Below are 27204 nucleotides of genomic sequence, written 5' to 3' on the forward strand. Positions count from 1 at the left end.
ACTTTCACAAAAGTGCTTGCTTTGCCATTGACAGGCACAGATTATTATTATAATTTTTATGTCTGACAGCATTATGGAAAGGATTCTCTAAGGATGTCGACCTTTCTGTTAAAGAGTAAGATCCTTTTTTTAAACCATCCGCTAAAGCCACCAGACTCCATGTGAATAAACCGTAATTTTAGACCGAAAGGTCTCAAAGAGGTTTTAAATGTCTATCTCTGTAGGGATCCTTTCCTTAATGTTGTCAGACACTTAGAATATTAATCTGAGCCTGTAGGTGGCAAAAAGAGCACTTTTGTGAAGGTAAATATAAGCTGGACAATTGCCCTATTGACTTACATTGTAACTTACTTCGCCTCTGCCGACTGACCAATGTCAATTGATTGTTGTCCCCAGTCACTTATACACAAAAACATAGGAAAATAGGGTCCAAATTACCCTTTTATAAAGAACAACTTTCGGGATTCCAGGTTGTGACAAAAAAAGAAAAATTACCATATGGCCACTTACCTTATGGAAAAGGTTATGGAATAGGGCTGCAAAGGATCTGGATAAAGGGTGCCTCATTAGAATGTGGTAAAATAAAATGCAACACACGTGACTGCATATAAAACTATATTTATTGACTCATTTAAAAAAAAAAAAAAAGACTGTACATTCTGGTGCATGACGCAAATGAAGGCCACTGAAGCTGTCAGGGAATCAGGGGTAAACACAGGCAGTGAGCGATAAGACGGTTAAACTGCGATGGTTTGCAGTAGCCTCAGACTAATGCCTTAAAATACTAGTGACTCCAGTCTCTACAGTCAGAGGAAAAGCAATAAACACATGCACAGAGGAAGCAAAACCGTTTAACAGCATCCTGAGACTTACTGTCGTGTTCCATAATGGTGCCTGATGCAATTATAGACCGTGAGACACCAGCGTGTAATCCCAATCTGTGATAACTGGTATTTCACTGGCACAGATTGGAAACATTTAGTATGCAGTATAAAAAAATATGACAAATCGATAAAAAAAAAGAAAAGAAGATTGACAACTAAGAAAGATGACAGCAAAAGATGTTGCGTGACTTGCTTTGAAGAGAGAGCCTTCCACACATCTGATCAAGTAATCTAAAAGCTATACTGTATACTGTGCTGTGTTCTTCCTGTCAAAGCACAGCAAGCTGGCTGGATGCTTTGTGGTAACATGGATAAAGACCTCTTTCCTGGCGCACCAAGTATTAACAAGTTCATTATTATTTAAATTTTATTTAGTTAGTTTGATATTTCCCGGCTCACTACCTCTGAAATTCTTGACTAGCTGATTAACCAAACATGTTCGCCGCTTGATCCACAAATATGGACACTTCCATACATTGTCAAAATGAAGCCTCCCACAGCAGGATGTGTAGTAAACAGGTTCTGCAGCAGGTGAGGTGGATGTGGCGGTTGCCTGGGGGAGGGGGTGATAGGGGGGGGTGGAGTTTAGCCAGTGATCCATGCAGGACAACAAACTGACACTCCTACTGTATTTAGGCCACACACAGGCCTCAAGGAACACATTTTGGTGCCGCCACCATCTAATACCGCCAGCAAATGTTCACAATTGCTACCCATGGCATGGCTAAAGCATCAATAGGGTGACTGTGGTGGATACAGTGCTGTGGCTAGCAACCGTCAGATTTCTGACAGAGTGACACGTAAGGATTGTGCAGAGCTCTCGATAGCCAGGATGAAGGTGTCCTCGTTGGAGTAGTGCTGGATGATGTTGTCGTCCATGTTCACCAGGACCCTGAGGACCAACAAAGACATTAAACACACCAGAGTGCCCTGGTTACTTTTTTATGATTAACACTTTTTATTTGTTTTTTGAAACATGCAAAACATACGCTTTACAACATGAACTACATATCCCCTCCCCGCCTGAAGCTTGGTTTGGGGTGAATTGTCTCAGCACCCGTTTGGTTTGGATGGATTGCCATGAAATTAGCTTCAGACATTCATGTCTTCCACCGGATGAAGTGAAATAGACATTACCTTTCATCTGCGGTTTATAACCAAACACCTGCAAAAGTGATGACATTCCCATCAGCCTCAGCTGTACTCTGTGTAAAGGCCCGGACACACAGAGCCAATAATCGGCCGTCGGACAGTCTGGCGAGGTCAGTGACTCGAGTCTGTTCCGTGTGTTCCGTGCCGTCGGCCTTCATTTTGGCCAATTTGACATGTAGAATCGGCGGGGCGGACAGCGATATTACGAATCCCACTATGGCCACGCCAAGACCCGCCCTTCAATAGAATTTATTGGCCAGGCGTCCATGAGAATGCAAGGTAACCTCATTTGTACAGGTCCTATCCCCTGACCAATCGGCTATCCTAACCTTAACCACTCAAGGTGAAATGCCTAACCCCAACCAATCGAGCTACTTTGTAGGGCGGGTCATAGCGTGGCCATAGTGGGATTCATAATTCTGCGGGCGGGCACTGCCGGCAGTCGGACTCAAATGACCCATCTGATTGGTAGAGCGCTAACCCGCAAATGGGGAGCGGAATGAGCGTGACTAGAGTCTCTCAAAATCTGACGAAAATCTTTTAAACTGACCTTTGTCGATCTGAAACGAAGACAGATTCAGCAACCGCACGGCCTGTTTCTCTCTTAAAATGTTTTCAGAAACACGTTTCGGTGAACTATTTTAGTAGAATGAGATCGTATTCTGAACAAGCCACCATGACAGTCTGTCTTTGAATTTCCAGAGAAACCAGACCCACGTGACGCGTTCGTCCAATCAGCTGCCGGTTTTCATTTTTGGGAGACAATACAGATTAGCGTCGCCTGCTGTTATGGAGGCGTTGGTGTGTTCCAAGGCACTTTTTTGACCAACTCTGGGGAGACTGATCAGCCCAACTGCCTTTTCTGCCGACGTTTGGCCATCAGCTCTGTGTGTCCGGGCCTTTAGGGTCATCCCTATGTTCCCAGGGTTCTATGTTCTTGATATAAACTAACATTGTAAGAGATTGGTAATTTCAATTTGTAAAAGAACGAAAGGACATGGAAAGTAAAAATCCGCTCAAGTGGAAATATTAATGTCTAAAGTCAAGAACGCAAACGCGTAGGTTTAGTATAATGTATCAGTAGGCTTTAAGCTGTAGGTGGGGGATTTCAACACATTGACCCAGGGAAACTTACACTGAACACAAAACCCTTTGAAAGGTCTCCTAATGGGTCACATTAAGAGGATATTAAGCTGGGGATAATAAGGAACCTGGGAGCATATATCTACGATGCATACGCTCTCCTTTGGGTTTAGTGCTAATTAGCAAATGTTAGCATGCTAACACCGAGAAGTAAGATGGTGAACATGGTAAACATTACACCTGCTAAACGTATACGTCAATATTTAGCTCAAAGCACCACCGTGCAGCCTCACAGAGGCTGAATCCTCTTCACACTCGCAATAGTTTGACTCACTCACCCTTTCTTGCTTTTTTGGTAAACTTTGGCCATCTTGTCAACAGGCACCGCATATTTCTCTGAGATCTGTGAAACACAGTGACGAAACGGTGCATTTTCAACACATTGAAGCAGCATGAGGCCCTACCTGTATCATCACTCTTTCAAAAGAGTTGTATAAATGATCTGGTGTTGACTAATCCTGTTTAGCGCAATGGGTTTGTCTTACTGTTCGGCTCAAACAATATTATAATACTTCATTAATACTCACTGCCTCCATCAATGCTTTTAGGGTTGGGGTGTGCAGCATTAAGGCATCAAACACTTCATCACACTCCTTCCTCACATACAGCAGGACTGATGAGTCGTGGAATAGAGAGGGCATTCATTCAGTTAAATAATAAGGTATGAGACCCAACATGGGTAATGAGGAAAAGAAGCAACATTTACAAACCTTTCCTTTCCAGTTCCACTTTGGACTTCTTGGGCTGAGGGGGACAGACATCTTCCTCAGCAACACGTGACATCCTTTTCACCAGAACACTACAACACACACACACACACACACACACACACACACACACACACACACACACACACACACACACACACACACACACACACACACACACACACACACACACACACACACACACACACACACACACACACACACACACACACACACACACACACACACACACACACACACACACACACACACACACACACACACACACACATTTCATTTATTTAATTATTGTTCAACCAATATTAAAATATGTCTGAAAATATACATTACCATGAATCCAACATATTATTAGTAAAGATAAACCTTTTTTTCCATGTACACAACATTGATGATAGGCTTACTGGACTATAGGTACAGATACAGTTAAGCTTAAGGATTCACTGTGCCACATTTTAACATTAAAACCATGTATAAGTATATGAATATGCCAGCAATATTTATTGTATAGCTTAGTATTGTATGCACCATATAAAAAAAAAAAGTGTAGATAGGGGCTTTAGGCCACCCTACACATTATTGCAGGCACCGTTTAATATGCAACTCATTTTTATACAAAATATATAGTAAGAGGTCTCTTTTTCAGCTAAGGGGTCCTTGGCCTAAAAACCATTGAAGACACCTGAACTAGAGGTATGTATAATAACCATATATGATACTCACCCATCTCCATTCACCTCTTCAGTGTTGAAAGCAAACACCTGCAAGTGGAGGAAACCGGCAACATGAGGTACACTGCAAGACTGGACAATGACTGCACATTTCCTGTGTGTGTGTGTGTGTGTGTGTGTGTGTGTGTGTGTGTGTGTGTGTGTGTGTGTGTGTGTGTGTGTGTGTGTGTGTGAATATATTCGAATATTTATTAATAATATTTTGACCATTAAATGCCTTCAGTTTAAAAAAGAAATTAAGTCAGACCCTGGATTAAACACAAACAGTGTGCTTTCGACAGGAAGTTCGGAGCTTTCACCGTAGCCTACGTAAGTGGTCTGATGTTCATACTCGTGTGCTGGTGTGTGCGTCGAGCCAGTGTGTGTGGGCGGTGTTGCCAACTTAGCGACTTTTTTTTTTTCACAAAAGCGACTAGCGACAAATGTGGCGACTTTCTGTAGAAAAGACAGCGACTTTCTGTAAAATAAAAAAAGAGTCGCCAGTATTGTCCAGCGAGCACGCCCTCCCCTCTGTGCCCTCTCCTCATGTGCAGCAACAGTAGTGATGGGAAAACCGACTCTTTTACGCCAGTCGGCTCAACCGGACGGTCGTTGGTTGGCGAACAGAGTTAACAGATTCGGTCACCGGTTCGCGGGCCCGGGGGGTGACATAGGCTACTATTTTACACTCATACTGACCGACACTAGACTCACGAGACATAAATGCTTCTGGGATCGGTTGATAATCAAACTTGCCGAGTTTTTAACCGAGAGTACTGCATGAGTCTAAACCTGCATGAGTCTAAACCAGGATGCCGCTACTGAGCTACCGAACGAGACCGTAACCGTACGGTCTCGTTCGGTTGCCTGGTGCGCGCCGCGCCGCGCCGCAGTCTCCTTGTGACAGCCTACCTACAGCCTGCAAACTTCTCTAACATTAACATTTAACTTAACATAACTACCAATATTGCTTAACGTTATATGTAGCCTACTTTTACCTTACAGTATAATTCTTTCCCATCGCTATTGTGTGGATTTGACCGAGAACCATTACCGTTTGATTACATTACACTCATACTGACCGACACTCACGAGACATAAATGCTTCTGGGATCGGTTGATAACTCAAAATTGCCGAGTTTTTAACCGAGGGTACTGCATGAGTCTGAACCTGTATGAGTCTAACCAGGCTGCCGCTACTGAGCTACCGAACGAGACCGTAACCGTACCATTACCGTTTGATTACATTACTCGTGCGGCAGCCACGGTCACTCAGTGACAGACTCATTCAGTAGCCTTCTCGTTCGAAAAACGAACACCGGTCGCCACGGTCTCTTCACATAGCGTACACACTGACTGCACCGCATTTGTTAACGAGTTTACTTGTACAAAATAATTTCAAAGTTATGTTTTGTACAGGCTGTGTTAAATGCTATCGTTAGCATAGCCTTTTATATTTGCAGACTGTTGCTGATGTAATGACTCGTTAAATTGCTGGTAGGCTACAGAAGCAAACTCGTGACAGAAGCTGGTTTGAATGTTAGTTCACATTTGTAAGTTGCTTGGATAAAAGTGTCAGCTACATGGCTGAATGTAATATAAATGTGACTTATTAAATACATATGGACATTTATTTAAGTTGTTTTGCTGTTCTGTGGTTGTGACTTATTTTTAATGCTACATAATAGATCATATCGGGGTCTTCTCAATAAGGCTGATTAATGTTAGTCCTTATGCATAAAGTAGCCTAGCCTAGGTGAAGTGTGTGTGCTGGGCTTGCATTATTCTTAAAGTGCATATTAGGAACTTGAATGTTGACTGACAATCAAGGCACAAAGTATCTTATTTTAGACCAGCCCCTGTTAGTTTGTAAACTTCAGTCCAGCCCCTTTTGCCACAGAGACCAAGACAGCCCATCAGTGAAGCCAAGTAGAACAGCATTCAGTAATTGAGTCAACAGTCGCGGTTGCCGGTCACCGAGAGCAGTCATACCGAGTAGCTCCCACCGCAACCGAACCGTTCTTCTACAACTCTTCAACAACTCTTTCGGTCCAATGATTCGTGCTGCTCAAGGCTCGATTTGATTGATTCTACCACCACTCCAGCGGAGGCGCTAATGAGCTAGATATTAACTAACAGCAGAAGAAGACCAGCTATACACACGGAGCAAGCATACCGAGTCGAACCACTCAGCTTGAGCGAGCGAAGCCGGCCCGGCACGAATGAGGTAAAAAACAGGAGTGAGTCGGTTCATTGACGTATGGCACTCGGTTCACCCGGTTCAGTGACACGAGTCGGGTTAATTAACCGACTCTTCGGTCAGTTCGTCAACACTACAGCACAGGCAGGTAGAAAGGGGAGAAGGGACAGGGTGAAAGGGGAGAGGGGACAGGGTGCGGCGCCGGTGTAGGTAGGAGAGACAGCGGAACGCGACGGGAGAAAGACGCCGCTGAGCTGGCCTGGCCCTGGGCCAGCCTGCCTTCTTTGAGAATTAGGGGGGAATGCACCGCTACCGAGCCACGGCCGAGAGACGTGCGTCGCCGCGACGTGTAGTTACATTTTGAAATGCGTGAAAAAGCCTCGGAATCTGAACTGAAAACAACGTTTACAAGCAAACGCATTTACAAAAAATAATGCCCATAACAGGTTCGAATATTAAGGGCTGGCTAATATTCGTTCGAATATCTTTTTATTTTTTATATATATTCGAATGATATTCGAATAACGATTTCAGAGTCAAAGCCTAAGTAAGTAAGTAAGTAAGTAAGTAAGTAAGTAAGTAAGTAAGTAAGTAAGTAAGTATGAATGAATGAATGAATGACAGGGAGGGGTCCATCACCTGCCCGGCTCTCTGCAGGTTTCCAAAGTGGACGTCAGGAATGAAGAGCACAGGCTGGGCGTCCAGGTCTATCATGGTTTTGAACAGCGTGTTATCAGCCCTCATAAAGGGAGGCGTCTGTCCCGAGCTGCAATTCTTCCCTAATCCAGAGAGAGGGTGAACTCAACATCTGTTGCCAGGCAACATCCCAAATACAGATTCAATACGGTTTGATTACATTTCCCTGGCTCTTTCAGTCTTCTGCAGAGCTCTTGTATTACATTTTATCCTTTCCTGGACAGTGCTTTGTAACCTTGTTTTAGTGGATTATTTCTGTTCACAAAAGTCTCTGTAATTCATAGGGCTGGGTACCGAATTCAATACTGTTTAGGCACCACCCGAAAAATGCCTCGTCATTCAATACCCAATTTCAATCCCTAAGGAGTAAATCTCATCAGAGTCAGTGAGCCAATAAGCACGCAGCATGCTTCTAACAAGATCTATTCTTAATGCTTCTGATTGGCTGTCTAACGTTACACAGAGACGGAGGTAGTAGGAGCTGAAATAAAAAGATTTGTGCTGTAATGTGTTTAATGCAATTTTCTGTTTGTTACATTAAAACTGGAATGGAAAAAAGTATCATTTAGGAACCAGTATCGAAGTCACGGTATTGGTATCGAACATTTCTTAACGATAGCCAGCCCTAGTAGTAGCCAAACTGAAGGAAGAAAGAAAGAAAGAATAAAAAACTGTTCTGACCTTTCATCCTCTTCCTGAGCTGCTTCTTCTCCTCATCCCGAAGCTTCCTCTCGGCGCCCTGCAAAACACACACAGGGTTTCTGCAGGTTTTACCAAGTCAAATTTAAGACTTTGAGACCCCTTTATGAATGAAATTTAAGATCTATATCACGACATAAAAGTACAACGAAACGCAGAGTCACAAAAAGGTAATAAATGTATTCAAATTGAATAAAAGTGCCCCGGGATAATAATAATCTGTACATATACAGCAAATTATATTTGGACGAGCGAAAGAAAAAAAACATTTCAGTATGCATTAGAGGTAGCGTTACATGGATGTAGGAAAATGTAAGACCGGTTTACAATTATTTAAGACCTATAACACAATACTTCAGTGAATTTAGGACTTTAAGGTCTACAATTTAGACACCCCACGGAAACCCTGCACACACGGGGTAGATGGAACAGAAACCACAGAATATGCTCAGAGGGACCAGGGAAGTGACCTGTGCCAGCAGGTCTTCCTCACCTTATCGCAGAAGACCTTGATCTGAGCGAAGGCCCTGTGGATCGGCCGGCTGCTGCAGCTGTTGTAGCTGTAGGTGTCGATCTGGATTATCAGAGGCATCCCCTTCACGCCCTTCTGCGAGGAGAAGTCTGTGCTCAGACAGTTCACGGAGATAAAGACCTAGGAGACAAAAATAAGACGAGACCGAAAATTATAGATCCTCACAGGGGCAATTCTAGGATCAGAACTTTAGGGGGGCACAGTCAGTGAGAATGTGACATGGATACAGTGCCTTGCAAAAGTGTTAACCCCGCCCGCTAAAGTAATTTCAGTAATTTCATTAGTCAATAATCTCTGAGCTAGCTAGTAGGGGTGTAAGAAAAAACGCACAGTATCGAAATATATTGAATTGTGACCCATGTATATGTGTATATGTATCGTATCGCCATATTCTTGCCAATACACAGCCTTACTAGCTAGTGACCAATGTCAGCTAACGTTTTATGACACTGTTAACACTATGATGGAACCTGACACTTTATGAGTCACAGTCCTAACGACCGGCTTGACACAATGTTCAAGCAATTTTAGTTGTTTACGTTGTTTACGTTTCAATTTGGGTTCTAATCTGTGCCTTCTTCTCTGGAGACTACCAACGTTAAACTTCCCAACCGTCTCCCGCTCTCCCTCTGACAAATCAGAGAGAGACTCGGGCACAACCTCCTCTGATTGGCCAACACTACGTTTCTGTTAACCCTTTCCTTGACAGCATATTAAACCCGTTTCAAGCCCTTTGAACCTGGAATTGTTTTGTTCTCGGTCACAAACAGACAAGTTCACAAACTAACTTGAAGATCTGAAATTTTTTTTTTTTTTTTTTTTTTAAGTTGTTTTTTATTATTATAATTTTTAGGGAGGCCGAGATGAAATTTATTCATTTATAAATCAGTAACAATTAGGCTAGTGGAAAACCTGATTGGCAGCTAAATTTAAAAATGTACCATGGTTGGTACATTTTTAAATTTAGTGGCCAATCAGATTTTTCAATCAGTTGGCTAAAAGTAAGGAATATACAGCATGACCCTATTTATCAATAAATAGGTAAAATAGTTTAAAAAGTTAGTTATTTATTTCAGGGGCCACCGGAGGAGTTTTGGGACCTTTAGTCGAAATAGACATGACCCTCCCCTCGCCAGTAATTATTTTTCTATGACCCTCCAAAACGATTTGGAAAAAAGGCATGACCCTCCCCCAACAATTTATCGATACCATCTGCACTGGTTTGCACTTGACAACGATATACATATTACCATTGTTTTTTATGGTGTGGTGGCCATTTCAGTAGATTTACTCACTGACGTTGTTGTGGAAACACAATAAACTTGGAAACTAAATGCACACTTCCGCATTACTGCATTACTTCAAATACTAAGTTACTCCTCTAGTAAACAAGTATGCACATGAAATAAAACAAAACATTGAGACCATTCAGCCAAGGACACTGGGTAACATTCAACACACAAACTGGTTGCTATGGACTCGTCACTAGGCTTCCTCCACTTCGCCGTTTAAACAAAGTGGAATAAACGTATAAAAGTCCAAATCTACACAAAACCCGCAATCAATTAGTAAGCTGACATCAAACGTGGCATTTAGGAAACCTTTATTGTAACCTTGGCATGGAAAGATGTCCAGACATAGTGCAACATTCACTTTCGTTTTTTGAGTCCTGCTGCTCACATCATCAGCCAGGAAATATTTTTTTTTTACTAAAAGCAGTATATGAAATCAGATGCATTACCTACCACCATTAAGTTGTTTTGTGTTATTTAACTAAGATATTTATAAAATACCTGGTCATGCCAGATGTAATTATTATATTATTTAAACAATGCAATTATCAGTTTCAGCCACCAGGGGGGCAGTGCTCCCCCTGCCCCCCAGCAAACTCATGGGTCAGACCCATCTAGTAGCGAAGGAGGGCTGAGACTGAGAGCTACATGGAAAAATATGCACCAAATAAGCCACTTTGACATTTTGCTGTTTCTTTGTAGCTGGATGGTTCATATGCAAAGAATCAAGGATTTAATAGTCACAGGTGAAACAATAACTGGGAACTTAAAGATGATAATAAAAAAGGTATTACTTTATTTTAGCAAGGGGAACCCACTCGCCTGTCTTCAGCTCAGTAAGTTTTATAGCCAGTCAGATCCAGTAGAGATCTAGTTTTTTTTGTTATACTTTATTTTAAATTTTTCTCACAACAGTCACAGGAAAAAAAAGAGAGAATTATTTCACAATGGGCATATGAGAAGATAAAGGAGCTAGTGAAAGGAGGATGTGTTTTTGTTTGTCTATGCAGGGAGAGTGAAGCAAAACCACACACACACACACACACACACACACCACACACACACCTTAAGGGCGTAGCACAGAGCAGCAAACCGAAATCAGACATTCATCAAGTAATATCAAAAATGGTTTCCACACCTTAAAAAAAGGTATTTCTGTGAATTCATTTTGCCAGATCTGGTGGAGATGTTTGTTCCCTAGTGAACCTCAACCTGATCATGATAGAATGATATATGATAATGATATATAATGCAGTGATGAGTGAGAGGGTTACAGGCTCATGAGTCACAACAGCTGCAGTTCACAGGCCAGAAACTACACTCAGCCAAATGGGTCCTAATAATTCAGTCAGGGCTCCTGATGTTAAAAGGTTTTATATGCTGACAAATAAGCTTCCAATCTATGAGAATGATATTGATTTAGAAGAAAGTGTGTATCCTGTGCTGAAATTGTGAATTACTGGTGGTTTATTATTGTTCTAGACCTCTCTGTGCCACAGATTTTAGAAATGTGAGGCTTCGCTCAAACATAACTCTTTCCTGGAGCTAAATAATTTAGCAGAGCGGAGCTGCTGAATATTTTAAAAGCTGAGAGAGAACCAAATTTACAAAATCTCACCCAAATCGCAGTACTATCCTATGACTCTTTTAAACCATAAAGTGTACACTGTTAACGTTTTCACTTTATTCTTTTTTTTTGGTCATCTTCACACATTTAACAGATTCCCACGATTAGCGATGATGCCAAACCATCTAAACCAACATAAACTTCTGATGCATTTTCCAGTTAAACAGGTCCGACAGCCTGAGCAACAGGTCGGCAGAGATGGATAACGGTAGAGATTTCTCACTGCAGCGTAACAGCACATTTTCCCACTACGCAGCACCGTGCCTGAACCTGCAGAGGTGAGGGCTGGAAAGGCCTGGAGCACAAATAAGCCTCCTACACACCTCCACAAATTCACACCTCCACAGACCTAAGCCGTTTCAATTTCTCCAGAAGCAATGGACGTGTTGCTGCTAGCGTGTGTGTGTGCGCGCGTGCGTGTGTGTGTGTGTGTGTGTGTGTGTGTAGGAGGCTTTCAAATGCCTTCCTAAAAAGAGAAAAGTTCACGAGGGCACCGGTAAGTGGCTGTTCAGTGCCATCCGCTCAACCAGGCACAAACAAAAACAGCAGTCATGCTGCAAGGAGGCAGCTCATCTCCCCTACCAACACATTTCACACTCCTATTACAATGCCGATGATGATGATAGTTGCTTGGCAACAGCAGAGCCATGCGGGGGGAAAAAAATTATTAAATAAATAACTGATCCATTTGCACCAAAAAGACCTATTTTGTATTGTCAGCCCGTTGGAGCCTAATTGGACATCCAATTATGTTTGGGAACCAAAAGTTCTAGGTGGCACAACACCGAGAGAAAAAGACGCGGTAGCAGGGACATCTGAGCCCACAGCCTTCCTCACAATAACAGAGATGTTCTTTCCCAACCTCCTCCACCTCGTTTCCAGCAGTCCTGTGTGGAGGCACAGTCCGTGTGCAGCAGCAAGGCTGCTCGTCTGTCAAAGCACTTTGTAAACTTTGTTACAAAGATGCTATATAGATAAAGTTATTATTATTATTATTATTATTATTATTATTATTATTATTATTATTATTATTACTACTGTATTATAATGATCATCTCGTTTGTATCTGATAGCGTAGCCACACAATCAACAGAACCAGAGTCAACCTGCTCCCCACCGAGCACTCAATCCTTGGGTTGCAATTCATATTCTGGTGAACGGTTCATTCACCCTTTGGAAATGAGGTTCTTCAAGCGTGACAAGATGAGTGCATTGAAGATGAAATTTATACTGCAAAATTAACAAGAAAATAGTCTTACATTGCCAGACCTTCCTCCACAGCCCTGCGAAGGAAGGTCTGGCTAGTCCACACAGCATTCCAGGATGGGAGAAAAACGTGCTCTGGTTTATTGGCATTTCCAATCACAATCATCTTGGGCGGTGCTGAGCGCCGGACGGAGCCCCGGGTGCTGCTGCAAAATAGCCTCGGAAGGAACTTGTTTTGGAGGAACATGTGTTCGTCAAAAAGAAGTTTTAGTCGTGCAACAGAAAACTCAGATTGGACAGATAGTCTAGCTAGCTGTCTGGATTTACCCTGCAGAGATCTGAGGAGCAGTTAACCAGAGTCCTCACAAATCCACCAGAGTTTAGAACGCCAACACAAAGAAAGCAGAAGGTGACGGACATCCGGCTGAAAATAGTGATATCCGGCGGAATTTCCGGCGGCAACGGAGCAATCCCAGAAGTGGAACGTGGTGGATGTAGACCAATTAGAAAATGACCTAATTGATGTTCAGTGTTATGAGCTGCTGTCCACTTGTATGTATTACATCAGTAAAACGTTTCACACGTCTAAACAACATAACTAAGGGACTGTACTGGGGGGATGGGGGAATTTAGGAGAGCAATTATTCCCCCCCCCCCCATCACAATTACAAGCCAACAACATGTTGGTCCTCCGCTCAATACTTTTTGAACTATCCCTACAGCTGCGCTAGCGCCTCTGTGCAGCTGTAATAAGGCACTGTAGTGCTTAGAGTGAAATGCTAACGTTAACATGATAACATTATCCCAATGGAGATATATAGCAGGTCATAAAAAAACATGTTTACCATTTTTGTTTACAGTGTTAGCATGCAAGCACAAAGTACAGGTTAACCTGATGGGACTGTCATTAGGTTTAGTTTTTTGCAGGTATGAAGTGTCAACCACCAGGGTTGAATAATGATGGGGTGGGGGGGGGAGGATGTTAGCTGTCCTGGGATCAATCATGGGCGACACCTCTCACCCTCTGCATGAGACTGTGGCTTCCCTGAGCAGCTCCTTCAGCAGCAGACTGTTGTACCCTCAGGGCCCTATCCTGCACCCGGCGCAGCACAAGTGCCTTTGCTAGTTTAAGACCAACGCAGTTGTCAATTTCCCGTCAAGCGCCCGCGTCGTTTAAATAGCAAATGCACCTGCGCCCATCTTTGCGCCAATGGGTGTGCTGGTCTTACAGGGAGGTGCATTCTGGGCGTATTGCTATCTTGAGGCAGTGGGAAGTTATCACGCCAACAAAAACCTGCTCTAAAGTCAATAGCGCAGCATTTCATGGTTATTTTAACAGCAAATTAGTAAAATGCCCCTAGCCCCTGCGCCGTGCTCTTCACGCCGTGCACTTAGATCGTTAAAATACGGCCCTCGTGGCCGTCTTAGCTCAGTTGGTAGAGCAGGCGCACATATATAGAGGTTTACTGTTCGACGCTGTGGCTGCGGGTTCGACTCAGACCTGTGGCCCTTTGCCGCATGTCATTCCCCTTCTCTCTCCCCTTTCACGTCTTCATCTGTCCTGTGGAATTAAAGGCCTAAAATGCCCAAAAACCTTATCTTAAAAAAAAAAAAATTGGGCCCTCAGTGTGCAGGAAGGAGTGCTAACGCAAGTCATTTATTCCAATAGCAGTCACTCTTTATTCACTTCACAATATTCTGCACTATGCATATTTATTGCTCTGTATCACCTCCTACTTTGCGATATCCCATTTCTTATTCGTCGGCACCTTATCTATCTAGCTTTTTATTTTTATTTTTTTTATTTTTAAATAGTTAATAGTGTGTATGTTACTATTATTACTCTTATCCTTATTTTTTCTATTCTTTTCTATTTGAGTATTTTCCTTATCTGCTGTATCATTGGAATTTCCCCAGTGTGGGATCAATAAAGTCTATCTTATTTTATCTAATTAAGACATTTCACTCAAAACCAAATGTGTAAATATGTTGACCTGGCACTAGATGAAAAGTCAAGGTGTGTGTGTGTGTGTGTGTGTGTGTGTGTGTGTGTGTGTGTGTGTGTGTGTGTGTGTGTGTGTGTGTGTGTGTGTGTGTGTGTGACTGCCTATGATGAAAGCCGAAGGGACATCTGACATGTATTTGCTTTCCATCTACACAAGGTCTACACTACATTCTCTAAATAATGGTACATTATTGTAGTCACATGTACAACAAGCATGTAGAAAAAGCCAAACAATTAGAGTGGAATGAATGTTCATGCCAAACAGTAAATATTTACCCACAAACCCAAAGAGCTCGCAACTACCTCTCTTACAATGAGGCGGTTTGTGGCGTTCTCATTAAGTGAGCTACAACCACACTCTCCTGAGCCCAAAACAGCCTGAGGGCGGACTGATGCTGTGTGTGTGTGTGTGCGTGTGTGTGTGTGTGTAGGGCGGGCTGATGCTGCATGTGTGTTTACATGTTGTTTGCCATTTGTCTTTATCCAACTGAACACAGTTACAAAAAGGTGTTATCTGAGTAGTTCCTTTCAGGGTCTATTGCAGTGTGCCCGCCTGGCCTGTCCCCCATTCAAAATAATGACGAACAGAAAGCAAGAGATGCTCCCGTTGTCATTGAGGACAAAGAGGTGGGGGGTGTGGATGGAGGGGCCTGGCCTTGCTGAAAGTAAAGAAAGTAAAATCCCGTTGATTTTCTCCATAAGGATTTTGATTATCTAGCCATAATGTCGAAACCAACTCGTGGTCAGTGATACACTGATCTACGAGGCTGTGAAACAAAGGTTTCTGCTCTTTAAAAGCTAGAAGTCCGTATATTTTCAGAAGAAAAAAATAAATAAATAAAGTTTTATTCGCAATCTTATGGAGAAATACTACACTACCCACAATCCTAAGCATAACAGCGACGTCTGATTTGTACAACTCGCTGTTACCATCTACCATTGACGTCTACGATAGTTTCTGTACAGTGTCTTGTACCTTTGCCTTTTCCAAAATGTTTTTTGCGCCGGAACCGAAAGTTTTATGGTCATAATTCCTCTCGCAGCTGGTTGGTTTCAGATGTAAAACTCTTTATGTAAGCAATTTTTTTTTTAAACGTCAATGGAACAATTGAATGGGGAAAAACACATAGGGAACCAGAGCCGTTACAAAAGCGGACGGTCACTGTTGAACTTTCCCACTAGTGGCTTTGAGTATTGCACCAGCAAAAAGAATGAAAAACATGCCAAAACTAATTTGTTAACAGCCTGAGTGGGTGTGAAAGTGAAGGTAAGAGAATAAATGGTGAAAACTATTTCATTTGTCTTGTCTCACTTGTAGATCAATCGATTCTTGCTTTGTCTCAAACAGCAAATTCCCCCCTTATCTTCTTCTGTTGCTTTTTTACCTTAGCTTCTTCGCTGACGTCCCATGTGAAAGAGACAGCGTTGTAGGCAATTTCTTCCACGTTCTCGATCGTGCTGAAGCTCTCCTTGAAGTCGGCTGCATGTAAAGGGAAGATTAGAGGAAACTTTAAACCAATCAGAATCGTCATGGACGGCGCTAAACTCCGCACAGAGCCGCTGCAAAATAGTTGTGTGAGAGAAAACTCAGCTTGGACAGATAGTCTAGCTAGCTGTCGGGATTTACCCTGCAGAGATCTGAGGAGCAGTTAACCATAGTCCTCTGAAATCCAAATTTAAAATTCTAACACAATGAAAGCAGAAGGAAACAGAAAATAGATGCATCCGGCAGAATGTCCTGCAGCACCGGAGCAATCCCGGAAGTGGAACACCAAGGATATAGACTTCCATGGCAAGTAGTATACATGCTGCCTCCTGTTTACCTGACGTTTTGGGTCAGCCCTCATTTGAATATTTTTAAAGGCGCTTTTAAAAAATTGTGGCACAAGCAACAACACAATACAAACAAGAAATAGTGCCTCACTAAAAACTCATGCAAGTCTGCATTTTAAATCCCAAATAATGTACTTCAGCATAAGTAGCAGTTCTTTGACACAAATGCATGCTTGCATGCATATCTATCTATCTATCTATCTATCTATCTATCTATCTATCTATCTATCTATCTATCTATCTAATTTTTTTTCTCTCTGATCTTTGCTTTTTTGTGAAATATTGGACACCTTTACATCATGGTCCTTAAACACTTCAGTTAATTAAAACAAACCTGAGAGTCTGGTGGGATTGCTATTGCCAACATTATAAGAGTTCGTAAGCCAAAAAGGTTGGAAACCATTGGTTTAATTTCTAATTTATCGCTTTTTAGTTCATCCTACATATAGTATCAATATCATATTCTGGCATCTTTTTACCTGTGAAACAATTTTGCAACAAATCAAGTTCCAAATCAATACAAATTCTCATAAGGCCATTGTTACCTCCAAAAACACTCAAGATGTCATCACATGGTCTGATTTTCACTCGCATACATTGGGTTATGGATTTCACCATGGTACTGGCATGAACTTGCCACAGAGAAAAGCTCCACCGTGTCTGACATCTCTGCCTCATTCCAGTGAGACTTTCAACCACAGGTTGAGGCCTGTCTCTTGCTGATCGTGCAGGATATGGCTTCAGTCCAGGCCTCCGCCTATTTCTCCTGTTAACGTTTATGCAAATGCAGACCCATTGGCTGTCTGTTCACAGTGCTTGTGGGAATCAAGGATTGAAAAGTTATTATTCAAATTGTGCGACGGGATCCTCCAGGAGACTCCTGCAGGTTTGCCACCTGCTTACTCTCCTTTTAATTCTATGGCTTTGTGGAGCTAACGTGTCAAAATATCTGTATCTAGGGTGATACTCAAAACCAAAAGTGTGTGCCTTTTTTTTTTTATTTGGGCCTCTTCCTGTTCTACTCACAAACCCCATCATGCCATGAATGGATCAGGCAGGCCTGTCAACAATAATCATCTTACCAATGTCCAGGACTCTCTGTTTGGCAGTGTGCTGGCGGGAGTGCCAGTATTTCCAATTCTTCAGCTGCTCGTCTCTGCACTTGTCTTCCCCAAAGACAACCATGATAACACTCTGAAGTAAAAGCAAAGATACACAAGATATATTACAGTATAATCGGGCTAAAAAGACAAGGTAGAAATGAATCAAATACAAATGTGACATTTCAAGTGTAACAACATTTCACGCTACGCAACAATAAGCCAAATGTAAAACCCTCAACCTCTAGCACTAGCTTCCTCTCCATGAACTATCTCCTCTCCCTCACCTGTACAATACTGTCCCGCTGCAGCTCAGAGCCTCCCATGGTGCATTGCTCATTACTGGATGGGCCCCCATCAGGCCCGTGTGACGGCGTCGTTCCACTCACCCGCACTTTGCCTCTGGGCTGACATACGGACGATCTGAAGCCGGCCTTCGACAGTGTCAAAGCGTAGAACTGGCCCCGGTTCAGGTAAGCCATGGGTCCTTCTACCTGCCGCGGCCGCACAGACATGCTGGCCTCCAGACTGTACTGGAAGCTGCCCCTGGAAGAACACAAGCATGTGTGGGGAAAACTTTATCACGATATATACAACATTTTGATTAAAAGAAAACAAAATCTGAATACATTTTTGATTTGGTTTTCTGACTGGACTAAGTAGTTGAGTGTAAATTCAGCATGAGAAGAAGTTGAAGCAAGAAGTGGTTCTTCTGACACACACACACACACACACACACACACACACACACACACACACACACACACACACACACACACACACACACACACACACACACACACACACACACACACACACACACACACACACACACACACACACACACACACACACACACACACACACACACACACACACACACACACACACACACACACACTAGTGTATTAATCCACAACTGAAAACAGTCCAACAAAACCCATTTACTCCTGTGAGTAACATTTGCTAAAAACTACAGTGCCCAGCTAGGTTAGGAAATGACTGAGTCTTAAAAAAATAAAAATGTATCTATGTATTTTTGTCCCAGGTTAAGCGATAGTTATTGTTCAGTAGGAATGAATAGGCTTGGGGCGGAGAGCCCCAGAAAAGCTGGGGGAGTCATAAAGTACTGAGAGGCAGACTTGGTTTTGGTCTAGAAAATAGAATATTCCAAGCCTTATCCTTGCAAACCTAATAAACATCCTGTGCACACATTTCAAAGAAAAAAATAGCCTGTATGTTTTAACGCTTTCACTTATCAGGGAATTTTAACTTACATTGGTAGGCTGCAGTGGAATTCATCAACTCCAGAGGAGGGACTTTTGTAATACATCTGTTAAAGAAGAATAGATACTGTGCGTTTCAGGAGGAGAAATGCTGAAAACTGCCACTAATGTAGCAAAACAATCCTACAAATGTGATCCAGGTTTACAAAGCAGGACGTAAGACCACCCCCAGTTCACCCCCCCCCTTGTGTAACAAGTCTCACCTCTCCTTCGACAGCGTCCTCATATGTGCTGTCTGGAGTGCTTCTCTGTTTATCTTTCAAGTACCCAGCGCGGGACACATCATAGTGGCTTTGCTGGTAAACCATCCGTATCAGATCTTCTGGTTCTCCTTGGTAGGATCCCCCAGAGCAACACACTCCCATGGACATCTGGCCCTCTGTCTTGACCACAGCCGGAGCCGCCCCACCTCCACCTTTACCGCCTCCATACTTGGAGCCCTGATGTTCTGTAGTGGTGTTATTTAGGGAAAGGTTGACAGGCATGGATCTGAGAGCGTGAAGATGGTGATCTAGTATCTCCAAGCTCCCGCAGGTATCAGGCCCCATAGCAGAGGGGTCTGTGGGTTTAACGTCGCTGGAGGCCCGTCTCCTCTCTCTGGGAACCTGACAGGGTTATAGCAAAGTCAATTTATTATATTGGCTGTAATGTAGGGATACAATCAACTCACGTTTCAATACGGTTCACGATTTAAGATACGGTTTTCATAACAGAACGAGGTGCGGACAAATGGCTGAAAAATATTCCTTTATTTATATATAAACTGTGCAAAGCAACGCGCGGTAGGCGGGTAAATGGGGACGGGGGTGGGAGAGGTGGGTTGGTAGGGGTGGGTCGACATAATCAATAATAAGTATTGAGGGAAGCATAGTATATAAAAATAGAGATGAAATTCTGACGAAACTCTGATTTTGATGAAATTTTAAAATCTGTCTTTATTGATTTATTTTTTTCTCTTTGTTGTTTCACCTTTATTTGATGTAATTCCTGGTACCAAATTGTGATGACCCACAGACATTAATTTAAAAAAAAAAAATTCTATATTATAAACTGTGCGAAACAAGAGATGTGTTCTCTTATCAAAAGTGCAATTGGAATTGTATTTGATCTTAAATAACAAAAATTGAACAAATTAATTATTCGATTTTTAAAACAAATCCCACATCAAAATAACTAAATGAATAGAAAAAAATATATATTTAAATATATATTTATATATAATAAATAAAATAAAAAAAATACAGTAGTGAAGTCAAACAAGTGAACTTAAAAGTAGATTATGCCCAAGGCAGTTTAAAAAAAAACACTGCAAGCACGGTTCACTTTTTATGTAAACCGGGTGTAATCTTGATACATTTATATCGACTTTTAACCGATTCACGATGCATCCTTACATCCCTACTGTAATGTCAAGCTTTCCACACCTTGTAGTAGTCGTACAGCAGTCCCAGTGCCGCTGCACTGTCTTCATCTCCATTGATGCTCATCATGGCCTTAGTGGCAGCGGTCAGTGGGTTCTCCAGGTAGCTCCTCCACGCCTCATCCTCGCTGCTGACCGCTCGCCGAGAGGGCACCAGCCCTTCATTTGGTACCACCACCACCAGCCGTTTACTGACAGGACAACGGGAAAGGAGACACTAAAGCTGCGTTGTTACTCTAAAGCCCATCTGTCATTAACAGAAGCTACGTCTGCCAAGCCACCAAGTCTCCCCCAGGCTGTTTCTCACCAAACTTCAATGGATCTGCCCGCTCCATGTGATGCATGTTTATGTAAGTTCACTTCTGTAGGTCACATTTAAATAACAAAAGTTGTACTAACTCTGTTCTGAACATGTCAAGCTGACAGGAGTTATTTCCTAAAGAAAGAATCATTCAAAAGAGGCTGCCAAGAAGGACATTACACAGCCCAAGTAGTAGGCCTACACTCTTTAATATTCACAGAGAACTTCAATATTTTAGCAATAATTATAGTACAGTAGACCTCCGATTATAATAAGGTTTTCCTAATACACAATCACTATAATATTAACCTTACATTCATTTTGGTCATTTCTGCAGTGTCTGTGGTGCACTTAGGGACTTGTATCTGTAGTACCCTATTTTATACAGGCTATAGCAGTAGCCTACCTATGGGTAGTACCACAAATCGAGGTTAAAGACGTAAACTATTTAGAAGTTTAGTTAGAAGTTATTAACCGCAATATTAATGACTTTGTCTTACCTGTCGAGGTCCATGGTGCCTCCAGGACTCTCTGGTGTTTCTAGGACTTGCTTGAGAAACTGGACTTTCTAGTTAGTGCAGCTGAGTTTGTGTGGGAGGCTGAGAAAACTAGGCGTGCAAGAGGCTGGCTCTATTTAACCTCTCAGTCAAAAATAACCAATGGAATCCTATGTAACCTTGCGTACTAAAATATATTCGAATGTCTTTGATGTCAGCAGGTAAAATGTGCGCATACGCTGACAAAATATAAAAAATACATTTCTTGCACGCGCAAGGTGTGTATCCTGTTTGGAGAAGTTGGTAAATTAAAGAGATGGGTATGCTACTGCAGCATCCGAAGAGGGAGAGTAAACAAGGAAACGAAAGGTGCCTTGCTGATTGGATAGATGTTTCGACACCAGGTGGCACAGTCGTTTCCCAATTGGTGTTCGGAGGGGAAGGGCGTGGCTTGAAATGCGAGAAAGGTGGACACGCCGAAAAATTCTGACACTGGTGCATTTTAGGTACCAACTGTTTTCTTACTGCTAGGAAGTTCTAGTGAGAAAGAAAGCAATGAATGTCGGTCAACATACATTGTTCCCTCTCAGTTGGGCCATGGTTTAAGACTTTTTTATTGAAAATTGTAGGCCTATATATATATATATATATATATATTTCTAAAGAAAACCTTAAGAATTGTAAAATAAACCACTTATAGAGCACCAACTAATCCACTTTTTATCAAATTTAAAGCACTAAAATTCAGAGATATTGTTGACTTTAAAACTGCACAAATTATGTAGGCTGTGGTATTATTTGATTTACTATAGATAGACGGAAACGAAGAAGATAGATGAACAAAAAAAAAATGTAAATGTGTGTGTGTATGCATGTATGTATGCATCTGTGTCTATGTGTATGCATGTGTTTATGTAAGCTGTAGGTAGGTAGATATACGGTGTACGTGTATGTAAAGATGTATCAATAAGTGAAGCATAAAATTGTTTTGTATTTAACTAAAGGTTAAAAATAGAGAAAGGGGATAGGACTATTTTTAATATTCAAAATAAACTACTACTTAACTTAAACTTATCGTTATGATATTGTACAGGTGTTAATATGCAGTTGGGGGAAAGTAAGTGTAGTGATCTGGGTAAAGGTCAGGGCCCTAAAGTATAATCCGTTTTTCGTTTTAAACCAAAAACGAAAAAACAAAAAAACGGGTCGATATTTCGTTTTTCGTTTAAATCCAAAAACCAAAAAACGGAAATATGAGCTCCGTTTTCCCGTTTTTTCAATGTCCATGCAATTTGAAAATTAAGTGGAAAATTGCTCGTTTTTCAACTGTTGCTTTTTTGTTATTTATCTTTCCGTTTCAACCCAAGAGCGAGAATACGGGCTCATTTTTATAATGTGCATAATCATTGAAAATCTGATGGAACACAGGTCTCGTTTATAATGTTATTTTGGTCTTACGTCTTAAGATCAAAGTTGACTAAAAGAAATCCGCTCTGGACAGGAAGTAACATTAACGTGTCAAAATAAAAGTATAAGAGCTTTAATAACTGCCAGAAGAACAATGTACTTTAGCTTTTGCCTGTAGCTTGTCAGATTAAGCTACAGTTAATTATTTAGGGTTATATAAAGTATTTAATTGAGCAACATTCATTAATATAAGCCACAAAGGGAGTAAGAATGGATATTGTTTTAAAATAGAAATAGGATTATAATATTTTTTTGCCAGAAGAATGAGGCACTTTATGAATACATTGTTTGCCTGTAGCTTGTCAGATTAGGCTAAAGTTAGCTATTTAGGGTGATATAAAGTATTTAATTATTAAATAATAATTTTTAAATCACATGAAATATGCATTCATATATTATTAGCCTATGTGTGGCAGTTATTGACTAGTTACTCTAATCGTACACCAGCCAGTAAAAAGGCATCTAACACTTGTGTTGTCTTCGGGTTAAATTTGTCGTGTTTTCAAAGTTTCTTATAAGAAATTTGGGTTTCTTTCAACCAAATTAACCAAAAATAACATGCATTGTTCCCTTCCAATGCTCTTTGCAAGTAAATTAATATTCACAACTTTCATAACATTTTGGGTGTTTTATTCAAATTTATAGTAGTTATGGTCTTCCCAGGTGAATTTTGACCTGGTAGTGCAATAAGGCACTATTGAGCTTTACAGAAGATATATTTACAAGATACAAGACACAGACAGACACACACACACACACACACATACACACAATTGTTGGGTCTTTGTAAATTATAGAGTGTGGTCTAGACCTACTCTATCTGTAAAGTGTCCTGAGATAACTCTTGTTATGATTTGATACTATAAATAAAAGTGAATTGAATATACCAGTCTGTTATAATAATATAATCCAAAACAACTAATAGTATATCCTCATCTTACTTAGAAATTAGGTATAATTCATGTAAATGAGGTCTGTTGACCATGAATGCAAAAAATAAGTGTAAAACTAATGAGTGGAATGAAGTTGGATAAAAGGGGTAACCCAGAATTGAGTGATAAATTACTTCATGCTTTATGAAATGGTCAATTTAGTTATGCCAATAACATTTATAATGACCCAATTTATAAGACAACACAAGGGCTAAACCACCTGACCACTTAAATGAAAAGGCTTCTTTTTGCAACTCTGCAGAATATTCATGTGACATGGTTGACCAACTTAACTGCCAATACAGTTTTTTACAATCACTTTGGCACTAATTTCAGAACCTTGACGTCACTCTAGACACAAAACTCAAAACCAATGATAATTTTTCAAAACTCTAACACTTGTTTCAATTGCTTGCATACAATACACATAAACCAAAGATCATTTGTTCATTTAACAAAGATCATCTGTTCAATATGACACAACTTAACATCAAAGTACTACTATTTCAAAAAGCAATCCACATTACAGTTCAGATGATTGTCTATTCATTCCATTACAATCATCTAACTATCAATTGATACAACTACTCAAAATGATAAGTAACTGTTTAATTATCATTACAGTTTTTACAATCACTTTGCTACTAATTTCAGAACCTGGATGTCATTTTTCAAAACTCTAGACACAAAACTCAAAACGGTCATCACTTGTAACACAGGCTGTCCAATGTTCAAAACATTGCATTGTGCATTCATATATTTAAAGAAATATTGCACTTGCACAATCACTGGTTCAAAAAAATAATATATTGTGAAATACCATTGAAACATTACTTTAGATCACCCACACACAAGCTACCCATAGTTTCACTGGGTCATCGTTCGTACAATCATTAAATATTGTAGTACAAAATAGGTTATATGTTTCATTATGGTACTACAAGTAAAAGTACTGCAGTAGTAGAGAGAATACTACAGACCAATGTGGTACAAGTATGTATATATATATATATATGTACACACACACACATACAGTACTTTATATATAAAGTATATATAAATTATATATCTCAATCATCAGTAACAAGTTGGCGGAATTGGACCAGCAACGGTTCCACCTGCGAGCTCCATACAGTGCAGTACTGTCAATACAGTCAATAGTCTCAAAGGTGGTACATGGGAGCATAGCAACAGTGTCTGATAAACAGTAGTATATTACAGTAAAGAAGGATGATGAAAATTTACATCCATAAATAATGTAGTCTAATTGGTTCATGCTCCACGCTAAGTGGTGACAATAAATCTTGTTATCTAGAAACTTTCATGATCTAAACATGGAATATTGTTTGTCTGTTTCCATACAACTATGCATTAAGAGTAATGCAACAGTTACTTATCATTTTGTGTAGTTGTATGAATTGATAGTTAGATGATTGTAAGGAAATTAATAGATAATCATCTGAACTGTAATGTGTGAATTGCTTTTTGAAATACTTTGATGTTATGTTTTGTCATAATGAACAGGTGATCTTTGTTAAATGAACAAATGATCTCAGCTTTATGTGTGTTGTATCCAAGCAATTGAAAAAGTGTTAGAGTTTTGAAAAATGAATGCATTTTGATCATTGGTTGTGAGTTTTGTGTCTAGAGTTTTGAAAAATTACGTCAAGGTTCTGAAATTAGTGCCAAAGTGCTATTGTAAAAGCTGTGATGATTGTACAAACGATGACCCAGTGAAACTATGAGTAGCTTGTGTGTGGGTGATCTAAAGTAACGTTTCAACAGTATTTCACAATCAATTAGTTTTTTGAACAGATGATTGTGCAAGTGCAATATTTCTTTAAATATATGAATGCACAATGCAATGTTTTGAACATTGGACAGTCTGTGTTACAAGTGATGACCATTTTAGAGTTTTGAAAAATGACATCATGGTTCTGAAATTAGTGATTGTGAAAAACTGTAATTTGAGTGTGATGAAGAACTCCTGCAGATACAACTGGGCCACATTGCAAACTTCTCAACATATTAGTGAGGAAGCTGCCATGTTGCTTCTCTCATCCTGGTCTCCTCAGGCCCTGCAGACTGGACCACACTTGTGGTTTACTTCTAGAATATTACAGTAGGCCACTTTGCTGATTCAGATTTGCCACTTGAGTCCACAGCACCATACAATATATGATAAACATGCACCAGCCTTTGTGAAAGTGTATGTTCTAGAGAGAGAGAGAGAGAGAGAGAGAGAGAGAGAGAGAGAGATCTCGGTTGTAACATTAAACATTTGCATGATTCTGTGCCATCTGCTTCTGCTCCAACAATACAATGGCAGTAAATATTTATATTGCTTACGAGGAGATGTCAGTTATCTTGATCAGAAAAATAATGCATTGCAAAGTCAGGACTGGTACCAATTATTTAATTTACAACACACAAAAGCACATAAGCAAACAGCAGCACATCGTTTTTGTTATTTAGTTTACTTTGAGTTTTATGTTATTACGGTGTTATGTTCTAAGTCTTATTATATGTGCTTTAGTTCACTTGTTTATTTCTATTACATTACATTAAATGACATGTCATTTAGCTGGTGCTTTTATCCAAAGCGACTTACAATTAAGTAAAAGGGAGAGGGAAATCGGAGCACCTGGAGAAAACCCCATGCAGACACGGGAAGAACATGCAAACTCCAAGCAGAAAGGCCCCGGGCCACCAGGGTTCCAACCCAGTACCTTCTTGCTGTGAGGCCACAGTGCTTACCATTGACCATTCCTTATTGTAATTCAACCACACAATACCTATCATGAATTATATTTTATTATCCAATATTGGCCAACTACTGTTTCAAGGGCTTAGTATGAGCAGTGAACATCTAACGAGCTGGATGATCCAGGCACAGGTCCAGCAGTGAGGAGGTCTACCATGCTCACCATGAACTCTGGTCCAGTCTGCAGGGCTTGAGGGGACCAGACCAGAATGAGAGAGTCTCCAGTACACTTTAAATTGTTTATTTAAAAAATGTTTTTCATCACATTGACATTTTCACTGGTAACTAATGTGGTCAACCATGTCACATACAATATTCTGCAGAGCAATTTATAAAAGCCTTTATATTTTTTGCCTTTTTTTTTACTGGCTGATGTAAGATTAGAGTAAAACTAGTCAATAACGCCACACATAATGCTAGGGGAATGCAGATTTTATTTAAAATGTGATTTAAAAATTATTATAATCCTATTTCTATTTTAAAACAATATCCATTCTTACTTAATTTGGTTGAAAGAAACCCAAATTTCTTATAAGAAACTTTGAAAACACGACAAATTTAACCCGAAGACAACACAAGTGTTAGATGCCTTTTTACTGGCTGGTGTAAGATTAGAGTAACTAGTCAATAACTGCCACACATAGGCTAATAATATATGAATGCATATTTCATGTGATTTAAAAATTATTATTTAATAATTAAATACTTTATATCACCCTAAATAGGTAACTTT

At 40.6% G+C, this 27204-nt stretch overlaps 1 protein-coding gene across 2 annotated transcripts; it reads right to left on the reverse strand.

Annotated features, from left to right (window-relative positions):
- Positions 1 to 602: 602 nt before the first annotated feature.
- LOC120561943 (grainyhead-like protein 2 homolog) lies at positions 603 to 21644 on the reverse strand. Of its 2 annotated transcripts, none has more exons than XM_039805286.1 (15): positions 21312 to 21644; positions 20515 to 20701; positions 19294 to 19695; positions 19082 to 19137; positions 18092 to 18350; positions 17787 to 17898; positions 16257 to 16351; positions 8703 to 8861; positions 8192 to 8249; positions 7454 to 7593; positions 4628 to 4665; positions 3890 to 3978; positions 3707 to 3792; positions 3458 to 3522; positions 603 to 1776 (listed from the first exon to the last, which is right to left on the reverse strand). In XM_039805286.1, the coding sequence occupies exons 1-15, from the start codon at positions 21323 to 21325 to the stop codon at positions 1662 to 1664; spliced, it is 1875 nt and encodes a 624-aa protein (XP_039661220.1). In that variant the 5' UTR covers positions 21326 to 21644; the 3' UTR covers positions 603 to 1661. The 2 variants fall into 2 exon arrangements, with proteins under 2 accessions (XP_039661220.1, XP_039661221.1); XM_039805287.1 differs by having other exon boundaries at positions 18194 to 18350; positions 21312 to 21643.
- Between the last annotated feature and the right edge of the window lie 5560 nt (positions 21645 to 27204).

The sequence above is a fragment of the Perca fluviatilis genome, chromosome 7, assembly GCF_010015445.1.
Source record: "Perca fluviatilis chromosome 7, GENO_Pfluv_1.0, whole genome shotgun sequence".
Lineage (NCBI taxonomy): Eukaryota > Metazoa > Chordata > Actinopteri > Perciformes > Percidae > Perca > Perca fluviatilis.

Coding starts and splice junctions, on each gene's coding strand:
- LOC120561943 (XM_039805286.1), bottom strand. Junction 19,696..20,514: donor TGCTGTACGACTACTACAAG/GTGTGGAAAGCT, acceptor TAACCCTGTCAG/GTTCCCAGAGAGAGGAGACG. Junction 19,138..19,293: donor AGGACGCTGTCGAAGGAGAG/GTGAGACTTGTT, acceptor CTTCTTTAACAG/ATGTATTACAAAAGTCCCTC.